This window comes from Lissotriton helveticus, chromosome 3_2, assembly GCF_964261635.1.
Source record: "Lissotriton helveticus chromosome 3_2, aLisHel1.1, whole genome shotgun sequence".
NCBI lineage: Eukaryota > Metazoa > Chordata > Amphibia > Caudata > Salamandridae > Lissotriton > Lissotriton helveticus.
Window position 1 is genome coordinate 1,813,595 of NC_136062.1, and position 15,517 is coordinate 1,829,111.

Here is a 15,517-nt window from a genome sequence, read left to right on the forward strand (position 1 = left end):
CAACCTATTCCATTCGGGTTTTAGTTTGCACCTGCGTTGGAGGTTAAAGGCTGGGCAAAGGCAAACCACGTGTAGCAATGTTTCGGCTGTTTTACCGCACCCTCTGCAGGTTAGATCTTCCACTGTCCGTCTCCAAGGAGGTAAATCTTGCAGAAAACGCCAATCACCCATTCTAATGGCTATAAGGGTTCGTTTTAGATACAGTGGATATGTACAGGAAAAGTAAGCGGCGGGGAGTAGCCGACTGTAAGAATTTACAAGGGCCCAAGAATGGCTGCGTTTTGAGAAGAGTGCTTTGTCTGTGATGAGTGATCTCATTCTTACACATTTTTTGATGGCGATTTTAAACGCTGTCTGACTGGGGTTAAGAGCCCATAGGTCACCTGCTGACATTTGTTGAATGTAGTCCTTAAAAAGGCGACCAAACGTTCCACCTGGATTTTTCTGGGAGATTTCCAGCCAGACTAGAGATTCTAGTGAGCCTGGGTTAGCCTGCCTCAGCTTGTGACACAAGTTTAGATATGCACCAATATTCAAAACCTCATAGTTTGGTAGCCCCATCTCCAGTCTTATCTGTGCAGCAGATGCAGAAGTTGGCAACTGGAGGACCTTTTTATAGATTTTGGTGGTATGTTGATTTAGGGCCGTATTCAATTTACCCTTGAATGACTCTATCCCGTATGATAGGGTGGGGCCGATTTTCGCTCTCAGGACTTCCAGGAGGGGCGAAAGGGTTGGACCTGAGAGGTTTTTCGAAAGCTTGGTTAAAGATACTGCAAGGGTCGTGGCTTTAACTGCAATCTCGTGACGCTGTTTTAAAAGGTTGCCCCTTGAATCCAGGTGGACACCAAGATATTTATACGATTGACCAATCGCGAGGCTTATGTTGTTGAAAGTCCACCCACCGCAGACATGTCGTTTCTTCCCAAAGGGGACTACTTGGGTTTTCTTTAGATTGACTTCTAATTGATTCGCTATTGTGTAGCGAAGCAGTGTGTCAAGGAGCCTTTGCAGCCCGACCTTGGTGAGGCTGAAAAGAACTAGGTCATCGGCATATAACAGATTGCTGAGTGCCGTGCCGCCCACCTTTGGAGGATGACTATTAGTTTCATCCAGGGTCTGTGACAGATCTGCTATAAACAGATTAAAGAGAAGGGGGGCCAGCACGCATCCCTGTTTTACACCTCTCGTTGTCATAATTTTCCGGGAGAGATGCGTGCCGGACCCTAACTTCACTCGTACCCAGGTACGAGAGTGAAGTTGAATCATAGCCTCCAGTAGTTTGTCAGGGATTCCCCACTTCCTTAGCTTTTCCCATAGGGCCGCCCTAGGAACCCTATCAAATGCTGCTTTGAAATCGACAAAGCAGCATAGCACTGTCCTGGATGTTAAGAGTGCTTTGTCGACGATGGTTGACACTGCTAGGAGATTGGTCATAGTCCCTGAGTTGGCAACAAACCCCGTTTGATTCATCGGGATCCGGTTGTGTTCCGTTGCCCAATGCTTCAGGTCCTCCAAGAGGAGGCCTGCGTAATGCTTAGCCTCAATGTCCAAAAGAGCTATGAGTCTGTAGTTGTTAGGGGCAGCGCGAGATCCTGATTTATAAATTGGATGTATTATTGCACCCCGCCATGAGTCTGGGATGGTTGCGGTTCTCAGGGCGTAGTTGAAAAGGTTTGTTAGAGTTCTTGACCAAAAAGCTACATCAGATTTGAAAAGGTTCTGTGGCAGGCCATTTGGGCCCGGTGCTCCATCTGATCTTGCTTTAGTCACAACCGTCGCTACTCTGTCTTGGGACACCTGAAGATCCATATTGAGTGAGCTTGATGGCTCATTGGGTGTGTTCCGCTGGGTGCTGACCCCGATCGCGGTCTCTCTCAACGGTCCACATCCTATGGGTCCTAGATGTTCTGGGGAACTGAAATGGTCTGTGAGGAATGATGCCCATTCAGACTCTTGGATATTTGCTGATCCGAAGCTGATGGTGCTCGAATTGGTGTGGTTTATTAGGGCCCAGAACTTTCTTGGGTTTTTGCTCTTACTCTCCCACACCAGTTTGCACCAAAATTGATTTTCGTGGTTCTGTTTGTCTTTGAAGGTCGCCAACCTAAATGACTTTTGGGCAGCTTGATAGAGATTTAAACATTCGCTGTTCCCAGGATTTTTTGCAAGTGACAGCAGGGCCTTATTCCTGGCTTTCTTAAGTACCTTTGACTGTAATGAAAGTTTGAAATTGTGAGGCTGAGTTGTCCTTCGGGCCTGCTGTATTACTGGAAAACAGTTGGTCAGATGGGAGCACAGCGTTGTCCATATTACGATAGGGGAGATATCTTGATCGTTTCCACCTTTTATACGTTCCATGCATACCTGTAGGATAGTTGGGCTGATATCATCGCTCCACTTAAGGCGCTTAAGATTTTCCGTATATGTTCCCAGACACGCCGAGGGTGCGGGTTTGTGCTTCACTGTGTTTGTGTTAAGGGATATGACCTGGGGTCTGTGGTCACTTTCAGAACGTGGAAGGATACAGAAGCTGGTCAAACAATGAAGCAGGTCCGCGTTACAGATGGTGTAATCCAGATAAGAGTGTTTGCTACCGTTAGACCAGGACCAATTCGGGGGGATATCCCCCGAAGACCTGCCATTCATTACCAGGTAGCCGGCGCTGTATAGTTTCATCACACAGATCTCACCCAGACCGCAATAGGCTTGAGACACTTGTTGAGAAAGTGCCACAATACCGTTCGTGCCCTAAAGTCGAGTCCAAATACACTCTGGGTAGCACATGGACATGGTGTTCATGAATCATTTTAGATAGCATCACGTTATAGGGCAGAGAGATTTCCGAATGAGGATGGTTTTACAGGAGAATTTGGTCGGTGCTTGGAAGGTATTTCTTTCCTGTCTGGAGCATTCTTGGTTTATCCGACAATATTGATCAATGAACAATGAACACACACCTCGATGAACTCCATAACACTTGTAGTCCTTATGTTATGGATAGGGGCTCCTGGTGTTATGGTATTATTTTTACCATTTCCACCTCTTTATCTATATATTTTTTTTGCTTAGTGTAATAAGCTGCAGTGAGTATATTTCCTCGTGTATTTAATAGACCCAGCCGTACCAGTCTTTTCAGCATGTTTCTTTCCTTGTGAGGTATCGGCGGCGTAACCAAGGGAGTCTCCTTTACTGCTCCATTCCTCACACCAGCAGGAATGTCTGAGACATAAAAAGAACACTACCATTAACCAGACAATACAGCCTCAAGCATGAATAGCGGGGGAAGGCCGTATATTTTTCTTTAACATAAGTCAGTTGTTTTCGAAGGTTCCTATTTATGAAAACACAATGCAGCAGTGGCTGGAAGGTAAACAAGAAAATACATACATCTAGGTAAACAGTGGTATCTCCAGCTGCAGGCAGATTACAACTGTTTTGCTAATCGTATCATGTCATTTCCTTGTAATGAAAATATGCTATGTGGGAAATGAAGGAAACTGTTTTTCAATTGACCTTGTTCTGTTTTTTGGGGGGCGAGGAACATTGCATTGTGGGATTTGTAGTTTTGTATTTACATTTTTGATTATGTGCTTCTCCAGTGTAAACACAAACATCCATAACTGGCTGAGGGGATGCTGCATGGCGTTCATCCACTTGGCAGTTATTAACTCTGTGTGCCAAAGAGCTTAGTAAAACGTCTGGCAAAATAACTGACTGCAATGAGCAACTTGTATAGTGTGTAAACGGGGATTTGTTTAAGTGTCATTTTATTTTGTAACTTTACTTTAATGTCTTAGCCTTTTTCAATACAACAAAATATTACTCTGGTATAGTGCAGATGATCCTTTTACAAATGCAAAGGAGGTGTGTAGTAAGCGCACATGATTCTTTGTATATAAAAAAAATGTTTTTTTAATTAGTGGGAGGCTTGTTTATCCAGTGATTACACACAATCCCACGCTATATAATTCCAGCACACTTAATACCACATAATTACTGCATAATTTGCACCACACTATTCCATGCCACACAATTCCACAACTAACAATTTCAATCCAACACGCTTAATTCCACTCCACACCACATACATCCACTCCATAAACATAAGTAAAAAGCAGTCATTTACAACGTCAATAGCTCTGATTTTTACAAATGCGAGACTGATTGCATTGCAAATGCTTGTTTTTAGTGCTAACAGATGTTCCCCAAGACAGATTCTCTGAACACCTCTGATCGACAAGCAAAGTGTAGCTGCTACTTGAGAGCAAATGTTCCGGCTTAGACTTATTGCCAATGTCCCATCCATTTCTGTCTCCCATCCATGGTTACAAGCACATAGAGGGGTGGGGAGAAAGAAAGCCATAAAAGACACAGACAATGGGCTGAAAGAAAATCAAAATATTTTGAAAAATCTGCCCTCACTCACACACAATGTGTGTGACATGCTTCATCATCGGGTCTGCTTACAATACGCCCCTGCGTAGCCACGCAGGGGGCGGAGCATAGGGAGGGGGAAACAAAAACACACTAAAGACAAAAACAGAACAACACAAAAGTGACAAACAGTGATCACACCAATATGTGTTGTCCTCAAGGACTGGGTGAGTGGTAGACAAAAAATGCAGTTAGGTCGTGTTCATTAAAACTGGCTCCTGGATACCCGTTGGTACTTTATTTGTGGGTTCCAGGGTCAGGATTAAAAGGTGTGAAGGATGGTTAAGTGTTTAGGCAGGAAATCAAGATCCTAAAACACTCCTCCTTATACTGCGATGGTCAACATGTTTCGACCGTTTTAAAGTGCCCTCAACTACGTGGGTCACGTCGGTCTTCTTCAGGACAGTCTGTCTGTCCCAGTCCTTAATCACCTCTTACCTTTAATTTGGTAATTTGTCAGAGGGTTACCACGTGGAGGGTACTTCCACACCTGTGGAACATTTGTTACCAGTCTATTATTTCTTAAGGCTCGAACTGGCGTCGGGCAGGTGGAGACCCAAAGAACACAACTGTTCCGGTGGAATTCTCCAGCAGCAATGGCGCCCGCCTTTCAAAACGCCAGGGTTCACATGGTTGTCTCTCTCATGTAGGTTGTCTCTCTCATGTAGGAAGAAGGAGCTATGGCAGACTCTTTCCCCATCCTTTAATTCGCAGGGACAGCCAAGCACTATCAAGAGTTAGAGCGCTGATGTTCCACAGGAAATAGAACTTGGTACTCTGTGAAGAAACATGTGCTTCCCCAGTCTCCTTGCCTCTCCAGGTATGTGTGGCCAGGCAGTCAAAACCTAGCTCAAAACAGGTAGTGTAGGTTAGAGCCAGGGCACATTATAATACAATTATACTAGCTGCAATGAAGATGTGAGTGTCTAGCCGGAGTTGTGAAAAAACAATTTAATCATGTCTCAAAATATATAAACATGTTTAAAAATGGAGGTGAAGTACTAAACACATGCAACCTACAATTTAACAGCAAAGCAACACAATGTAGTGATAAAGCGAGGTCCCTCATCTATATACACTATATATTTCAGCTGAAATCAACACTGGGGCTGGGAGACAATTCCTTTTCAGGTCAAGCCTAGCGGCAGCGCACATGTGCTGCTCGCTCTGCGAGACTGCTTGGTATGGGAGAGAAGTCGCGTCCAGTCTCCTCCCATATTTTTCATTGACTTGTGTCATTGTCTTTCGTAAATGCTGCCTTCAGATTCGTTAATAGGCTTGTTAGTACCTTCTTACGTCCTTGTCTTCATTTGTACCATTCCATAGCGACTGGCCCCTTCATTCCGGTTGTTACACGGGACCTGTTATTTAGTATGTAAGCACTATTTACTTTATGAGTTTCTCTTACTGCAGGCCGGACATGCGCTGCTTTAGCTGAAACGCTTGTGTTTTTTAAAGCAGCATGGCCGGCCCTGTAACAAGGGGGCCTGCTTTCAACCACTTTAACCCGGAATTATCTTGTGTCTGTTTCAACCACCCAAGTAAAATGGATTTAGAAATGATTCGCAAATTAAGTCATGTGAGTTCCAGGTAGGACATAATCCTGTGCTAATGGGCTGAAGCTGACAGCAGCACATCTGTGTTACATGTCATCTGTCCTAAAGCCACCTGACCGGTTGTTTTCAAAAGCCTGTTTTATTAACAACACCACCACCACCACCACCAATACCACCACCATCAACACCACCACCATAATCACCACCAATACTACCAACACCAATACCACCACCACCATCAATGCCACCACCAATACCACCACCACCAATACCACCACCACCAATACCACCACCACCAATACCACCAACAATACCAATACCACCAATACCAGCACCACCAGCATTACCACCAATACCACCACCACCAACATTACCACCAATACCACCACCACCAATACTAAAGGGAGGACATTTGTACATAGCATTAATAGACCTGAAGGCTACTTTCAAGCTTATCTCTAGGGATTCTCTTTGGAACTCTTTAAAAACCCAGGGAATACCTGAAGATCTCCTGATGCAGATAGTATGGCTACAAAGACAATTACGCAAAAGTTAGATGGGGTCCCAGGGATGAACTCAAGGAGGAAATCCCAATAAGAAGAGGAGTAAGGCAGGGATATGTACTGGCAGCCACCCTCTTTTCATTATATGTAAAGGACATCGTACAGCTTCAAGGTTGCAAAAATGACTCCCCAAGGTTAGGAGGGGTGCCAATACCGGCATTACTCTTTGCTGATGACACGATGTTAATATCACAAACATCTAAGGGATTACAAAGGCTATTAGACTGTTTCAGCGAATTTTGTACCATAAAAGGCCTTGAAATCAATTCAAACAAGACCAAATATATGGTCATAAAACTACACATATCTTTTAAGAAAAATATTACTGTTCAAAAACAAAAACTGGAGTATGTATCCATCTTTTATTATCTTGGCATCATATTAGACACCAAATTGTTGTGCAAACCACATATGCACAAATGCAAAGCTATCTTGCTGCAAACTTCCATGGCAGTTGTGAAAAGGCAACAGATAAGCACATCAAAGGCAGTGTCAACAGCCCTGGAAGTTTACAAGTACAGGGCACAATCTGCTGCCCTTTACAGTGCAGAACTTTGGACGGTTAATAGTCTGAGTATGCTTACAGGAGAGGAAAATGAATTAATAAGGCTGTTACTATGTCTACCAGTACATACACCTATGATTCCAAAAACCCAAGATATTAATATTAGGCAAATAGAACATCAAGCCATACTAAGACCTCTGATATTTTGGGCCCATTTCTGGAGCACGCAAGAACTCAAAGGTTACAAAGAGGAATTTATTGAGACATTCAGTCTTGATCACCACACAACACTTCCTTGGGTTCGACATGTACATAGCTGGTTTCATACATTAGGCCGAAGCTGTTTTTGGGATGTTCCTAACCTAGTAACAATTCATTCAAAAAAGGTCCTGAAAAGCTCTAATTGGATGTCTATACAAAGTAGCATCCACCATTGCCCTAAAATAGGAAGGCTGACATTGCAATTTCTAACTGTAAAATCATCTCCTATTTTCGAACCATATCTGGACGAAGTGCAACCGTAATTAGCTAAGTCACTGTATATTAAGTTCCGCTTTGATATCCTCCAGATTAAATGCAACACATCTAAATGGTCATGCAATACTGCTGATAGCAGAGATGTTTACTGCACTCTACGTTCACAAAATGCTGTAGAAAATTACTCACATACATTATTTTTGGGTCCAGCATATGCCATAGTAAGGAAAAAATTGATTAAACCTATCTGTCGTAATATGGGGATCAGAAAATATTTAGGAGCATAAAGAATTTTAAAAGACTGGAACAGCCCATTTAATTGTATCTAGTCCAAGTAGATATTTATTTGCTGTAAACTTAGTAAGCAAGGGGAATGGCTTGACATTTTAACCCTGAATTGATTGATTTACTACCTATTTTAATGTTGTTCTTTTTATACATATGCATGATGAGCCAGCTTTGGAAAGTATACAATGTACCTCCGTTGCACCTGTTCTTTACCAATCCATGATTCAAATTTACTTCTCATTAATAGTTGAACATGATATTTTGGCATCACTGCCTGAATGCACTGCGTTTTATATTTATAACTGAATTCTACTTTTATAGATTTTATGATAAGCACTACTAATTGAATTGATATTCAAAATTTTGACATGTATGGGAGTGTATGCGCATTTGTTTTTTAGCTGACAAGTACAAAATGTATAAGCTTGCATCTTTTATGTTTTTAAAAAAAACCAAATAAAGATTATTTGGAGGTACAAAAAGTATCCAGCTGGTAAACGGACTTCTGCAGGTGCTAAGTCCGAATTTACCAAATCTGAGCTACTACCATCAAGATCATCATCCTCATCATCAGGATCTCATCCAATGGCTATCCGACTTTGAGTGGATTTAGTCAGGCACAGTCTTCAACCTTGCACCACCGTAGATTTCTACTTACATAAAAATGATTAAGGTGGAATGTAAACTCCTTGACCTGATTGACCAGCTAGACTTAACCAGCATCTGGAGCATCATGACTGGCCTCAACTTGTGCCTAGATCCCGGTCAACTGCACCCATGAATGCTGTGTTGTTTCTTTTTTAACTTTACATTTTTTAAATTCCAATCTTCTGTTTCCCAGATTGGATTCGAATCATATTTGTGTTGTTTTCATATTAATATTTCTTGATTTCTAGAAATTGGTTATGGGATATTAATGATGTTGTGTTTTGTCTTTTAATTGTTTTGGTATAGCTAAATACTTTATACAATAACTCTAAGTTTAGCTTGGCTGCTCTTTGGTTTAACCAACGATAAATTGAGCCCATGTTTATTTAGAGAAATGTATGTTCGACCAAACAGGATTTTGGATTTTGTACATGTCTCGCTACTTCTCAAATGCTGGACAGCACCATATTGATACATCTGCATAGTTGTTGCCTGATTTGTTGTTCTGGAGGCATCAACACCAGGAGAGTCTGCACAAGATGTTTTTAGTGAGTTCCCTCCATTCATATCAAATAATGCCTTTGGGTTCACTACATTCACATTCGAGCAACTCACATGAGCGTATTCTTTTGATCTACCTTCATCGAACCAATTGACCAGCCACTGAAGTTGTAGGGCCAGATAACAAGATTCACAATTACGAGCCCCCACAGAGCCCTTCCCCAATGGCACTTGCATCTTCCGTAACATCACGCTACATATACCACCACCCCAAAATAAGTCTACCATTAGCAAGTTAGGTGCTCTGAATGATCTTTCAGGGATTACTATGGGCATGTTTGCAAAGAACTACAGAAAGCAAGGCAAAATGATCATCTCTGAGAGAGCGATCCCGCCCAGTACCTCGATGCCAGGTAAGTGCACAACATATAGGCGACAAAGATGAATGGTTAAAAAGAAATGAATGGTCCATTGGCATGTAATTTAACACATATTATGTCTGTATTACCTGAGAGCGAAAGAACTAACAATGTGTCAAACAGGAGCAGCTTTCAATGATACGCCATTCAAACAAACACTTGGCAAAGCAATCTGGTCAGATCAGGATGGCATATGTTGTAGAGGAGCGAAGGAGTGGGAGTTACTCCGTCCGAGAAAAGCCTCGGTGATCATTAAACGGAGCTGCTGATTTAGTGTTCATTTACTCAACAGAGATTTCCACTGTGTTTGATTTTTCTTTGTGCACTCTTGTCATATACTGTCAAAGCGGCAACTTGACCTTTCCGTCTCTGTTATTTGCTGAAGAGCGGTATAAAAGTGAAACGGATTACAAAACTGCACACAAGTGATATGTCACTCCCAAAGGTTCGGATGCTTACCAGATATGCGGAGATGGGAGAACGCTACTGCATTTCCAAGAGCATTGGCTGCTCTGCAGGTGTAAATCCCTTCCCTTTCAGATGAAATATTCTTAAGAAGAAGGGTCCCATTGGCCAGTACAAGTGACTGGTTTCCCAGAGTTCCGTCGTTTCTGGACCAAGTTACTTTAGGATGAGGAAGTCCTAGAAATAGATGAATTCACAACATCAGGTATTTTACTGTTGCCAAATGTATTACATTACGCTCAACTAAAGTACAAAAAATACTTTTTTTGTATACAACATAGTTCCGAAATGTATCCATTTCTATGCGAAGGAAAAAAATAAGTGTTACAGTTACACAGTTTAAGTTATTTACGCGCGTTGCCAGATGGAAAGGCTGAGATATATTCGCGGAGGCTCTTGACCTGCAGGTCACACCAGATAAGAAGCAAAAGTAGAGGGTGTGTGTGAGATCTCACCTAATGAGTGCATTCTCGGGCTGGAGTCCGGGGACTCCGAGGTACGTGTGATTATCATTATATCTGCTTAGGGTTTCTACTGGGATCAGCATCCCTGGTGGCAAAGGGACATGCCATCAGAGGTTCTTGTTACAGCAACCCCATTTATACTATTGCAAGAGAAAGCTCCCACCCGCCCTATATTACTTTATCTTTGGCTATATTTTTTGTGTTTTGTTTGTATAGATTCCCCCAACTTTCATCACCCGCTATTTATCGATATATTGTTAAATTATGTCTAAGGCCCTGATGAAGATGGAAATTATGAAGGTTGTCCATTGAAACGTGCGTCGACCAGGAGTGTGTAGTGGCGCCGCGGCCAGGGCGACTGACGCTGGAATCTGGGGACCACGGTTCGATCCCCTGCTCCGGCGGCAGGTTAGCCCAGCACCATGTGACTCTGGGCAATAGCTCGCTTAATCTTCCCGACGGCCCCCCAGCGCCTAGAGACCCTTACGGGTGATTGTGCGCTTTACAAATGTGGACTTTACTTTTTTTTTAACACCCCAGAATCCAAAACAACACAAGAGGGTGGATGTTTCCACCCCTTAGTTCGTTCATCTGTGTACGCAGTGCTGGTCTGGGTTATAGTGGTACAAAAGGGGGTGGTGATGGACGGAGCATCTGAACCAATCAAACACTCACACCAAGTCAACAGATCTGGGTTTAATCCATCACCGTTCTTTAGCCCACTCTGCCACCCCAGTAAAGACACGGCCATATGCAAATCAGTCTGACCCTGTGCACCATGGGAACCGTCCAGCCCGAACTGCCAAGCCATGCCTTCCCTGGACCGGAAACAAGCTTCCGAGGACCGGTTTCTGGCATTTCAGCCGTCTTCAGCCCGGCTTGCTTGAATCCAGTGACAAAGTGAGCAAGGGACTCACGTCTGAGCATACCCTGCCAACTTATAGCGAACAAAGTGGTACAAGAGGGGGTGGTGATGGAGGAAGCATCTGAACCAATCAAACACTCACACCCAGTCAACAGATCTGGGTTTAATCCATCACCGTTCCTGAGCCCACTCTGCCACCCCAGTTCAGACATGGCCATATGCAAATCAGTCTGACCCTGTGCCCCATGGGAACAGTCCAGCCCGAACTGCCAAACCATGCCTTCCCTGGACCGGAAACAAGCTTCCGAGGACCGGTTTCTGGCATTTCAGCAGTCTTCAGCATGGCTTGCTTGAATCCAGTGGCAAAGTGAGCAAGGGACTCACATCTGAGCATACCCTGCCAACTTATGGCGAACAAAGTGGTACAAATGGGGGTGGTGATGGACGGAGCATCTGAACCAATCAAACACTCACACCCAGTTAACAGATTTGGGTTTAATCCATCACTGTTCTTTAGCCCACTCTGCCACCCTAGTTCAGACATGGCCATATGCAAATCAGTCTGACCCTGTGCCCCATGGGAACAGTCCAGCCCGAACTGCCAAGCCATGCCTTCCCTGGACAGGAAACAAGCTTCCGAGGACCGGTTTCTGGCATTTCAGCCGTCTTCAGCCCGGCTTGCTTGAATCCAGTGGCAAAGTGAGCAAGGGACTCACGTCTGAGCATACCCTGCCAACTTATGGCGAACAAAGTGGTACAAGAGGGGGTGGTGATGGACGGAGCATCTGAACCAATCAAACACTCACACCCAGTCAGCAGATCTGGGTTTAATCCATCACCGTTCTTTAGCCCACTCTGCCACCCCAGTTCAGACATGGCCATATGCAAATCAGTCTGACCCTGTGCCCCATGAGAACAGTCCAGCCCGAACTGCCAAGCCATGCCTTCACTGGACCGGAAACAAGCTTCCGAGGAACGGTTTCTGGAATTTCAGCCGTCTTCAGCCCGGCTTGCTTGAATCCAGTGGCAAAGTGAGCAAGGGACTCACGTCTGAGCATACCCTGCCAACTTATGGCGAACAAAGTGGTACAAAAGGGGGTGGTGATGGACGGAGCATCTGAACTAATCAAACACTCACACAAAGTCAACAGATCTGGGTTTAATCCATCACCGTTCTTTAGCCCACTCTGCCACCCCAGTTCAGACATGGCCATATGCAAATCAGTCTGACCCTGTGCCCCATGGAAACAGTCCAGCCCGAACTGCCAAGCCATGCCTTCCCTGGACCGGAAACAAGCTTCCGAGGACCGGTTTCTGGCATTTCAGCCATCTTCAGCCCGGCTTGCTTGAATCCAGTGGCAAAGTGAGCAAGGGACTCACATCTGAGCATACCCTGCCAACTTATGGCGAACAAAGTGGTACAAAAGGGGGTGGTGAATGGAATGAGCATCAGAACCGATCAAACACTCACACCCAGTCAACGGATCTGGGTTTAATTCATCTCCGTTCTTCAGCCCACTCTGCCACGCCAGTTCAGACATGGCCATATGCAAATCAGTCTGACCCTGTGCCCCATGGGAACAGTCCAGCCCGAACTGCCAAACCATGCCTTCCCTGGACCGGAAACAAGCTTCCGAGGACCGGTTTCTGGCATTTCAGCCGTCTTCAGCCCGGCTTGCTTGAATCCAGTGGCAAAGTGAGCAAGGGACTCACGTCTGAGCATACCCTGCCAACATATGGCGAACAAAGTGGTACAAGAGGGGGTGGTGATGGACGGAGCATCTGAACCAATCAAACACTCACACCCAGTCAACAGATCTGGGTTTAATCCATCACTGTTCTTTAGCCCACTCTGCCACCCCAGTTCAGACATGGCGATATGCAAATCAGTCTGACCCTGTGCCCCATGGGAACAGTCCAGCCCGAACTGCCAAGCCATGCCTTCCCTGGACCGGAAACAAGCTTCCAAGGACCGGTTTAGGGCATTTCAGCCAGATTCAGCCCGGCTTGCTTGAATCCAGTGGCAAAGTGAGCAAGGGACTCACGTCTGATCATACCCTGCCAACTTATGGCGAACAAAGTGGTACAAGAGGGGGTGGTGATGGACGGAGCATCTGAACCAATCAAACACTCACACCCAGTCAACAGATCTGGGTTTAATCCATCACCGTTCTTTAGCCCACTCTGCCCAGTTCAGACATGGCCATATGCAAATCAGTCTGACCCTGTGCCCCATGAGAACAGTCCAGCCCGAAATGCCAAGCCATGCCTTCACTGGACCGGAAACAAGCTTCCGAGGACCGGTTTCTGGCATTTCAGCCGTCTTCAGCCCGGCTTGCTTGAATCCAGTGGCAAAGTGAGCAAGGGACTCACGTCTGAGCATACCCTGCACACTTATGGCGAACAAAGTGGTACAAAAGGGGGTGGTGATGGACGGAGCATCTGAACTAATCAAACACTCACACAAAGTCAACAGATCTGGGTTTAATCCATCACCGTTCATTAGCCCACTCTGCCACCCCAGTTCAGACATGGCCATATGCAAATCAGTCTGACCCTGTGCCCCATGGAAACAGTCCAGCCCGAACTGCCAAGCCATGCCTTCCCTGGACCGGAAACAAGCTTCCGAGGACCGGTTTCTGGCATTTCAGCCGTCTTCAGCCCAGCTTGCTTGAATCCAGTGGCAAAGTGAGCAAGGGACTCACGTCTGATCATACCCTGCCAACTTATGGCGAACAAAGTGGTACAAGAGGGCGTGGTGATGGAGGAAGCATCTGAACCAATCAAACACTCACACCCAGTCAACAGATCTGGGTTTAATCCATCACCGTTCCTGAGCCCACTCTGCCACCCCAGTTCAGACATGGCCATATGCAAATCAGTCTGACCCTGTGCCCCATGGGAACAGTCCAGCCCGAACTGCCAAACCATGCCTTCCCTGGACCGGAAACAAGCTTCCGAGGACCGGTTTCTGGCATTTCAGCAGTCTTCAGCATGGCTTGCTTGAATCCAGTGGCAAAGTGAGCAAGGGACTCACATCTGAGCATACCCTGCCAACTTATGGCGAACAAAGTGGTACAAATGGGGGTGGTGATGGACGGAGCATCTGAACCAATCAAACACTCACACCCAGTTAACAGATTTGGGTTTAATCCATCACTGTTCTTTAGCCCACTCTGCCACCCTAGTTCAGACATGGCCATATGCAAATCAGTCTGACCCTGTGCCCCATGGGAACAGTCCAGCCCGAACTGCCAAGCCATGCCTTCCCTGGACAGGAAACAAGCTTCCGAGGACCGGTTTCTGGCATTTCAGCCGTCTTCAGCCCGGCTTGCTTGAATCCAGTGGCAAAGTGAGCAAGGGACTCACGTCTGAGCATACCCTGCCAACTTATGGCGAACAAAGTGGTACAAGAGGGGGTGGTGATGGACGGAGCATCTGAACCAATCAAACACTCACACCCAGTCAGCAGATCTGGGTTTAATCCATCACCGTTCTTTAGCCCACTCTGCCACCCCAGTTCAGACATGGCCATATGCAAATCAGTCTGACCCTGTGCCCCATGAGAACAGTCCAGCCCGAACTGCCAAGCCATGCCTTCACTGGACCGGAAACAAGCTTCCGAGGAACGGTTTCTGGAATTTCAGCCGTCTTCAGCCCGGCTTGCTTGAATCCAGTGGCAAAGTGAGCAAGGGACTCACGTCTGAGCATACCCTGCCAACTTATGGCGAACAAAGTGGTACAAAAGGGGGTGGTGATGGACGGAGCATCTGAACTAATCAAACACTCACACAAAGTCAACAGATCTGGGTTTAATCCATCACCGTTCTTTAGCCCACTCTGCCACCCCAGTTCAGACATGGCCATATGCAAATCAGTCTGACCCTGTGCCCCATGGAAACAGTCCAGCCCGAACTGCCAAGCCATGCCTTCCCTGGACCGGAAACAAGCTTCCGAGGACCGGTTTCTGGCATTTCAGCCATCTTCAGCCCGGCTTGCTTGAATCCAGTGGCAAAGTGAGCAAGGGACTCACATCTGAGCATACCCTGCCAACTTATGGCGAACAAAGTGGTACAAAAGGGGGTGGTGAATGGAATGAGCATCAGAACCGATCAAACACTCACACCCAGTCAACGGATCTGGGTTTAATTCATCTCCGTTCTTCAGCCCACTCTGCCACGCCAGTTCAGACATGGCCATATGCAAATCAGTCTGACCCTGTGCCCCATGGGAACAGTCCAGCCCGAACTGCCAAACCATGCCTTCCCTGGACCGGAAACAAGCTTCCGAGGACCGGTTTCTGGCATTTCAGCCGTCTTCAGCCCGGCT

At 45.7% G+C, this 15,517-nt stretch overlaps 1 protein-coding gene across 1 annotated transcript in view; it reads right to left on the reverse strand.

Moving 5' to 3' along the window:
* ADAMTSL3 (ADAMTS like 3) overlaps positions 1–15,517 on the reverse strand; it is a 2,298,702-nt gene that overhangs the window by 176,633 nt on the left and 2,106,552 nt on the right. Inside the window, exon 24 of the mRNA XM_078684728.1 lies at positions 9,854–10,036. Within this exon, the coding sequence (XP_078540854.1) occupies positions 9,854–10,036 (183 nt within the window). The remainder of the gene's footprint in view (positions 1–9,853; positions 10,037–15,517) is intronic.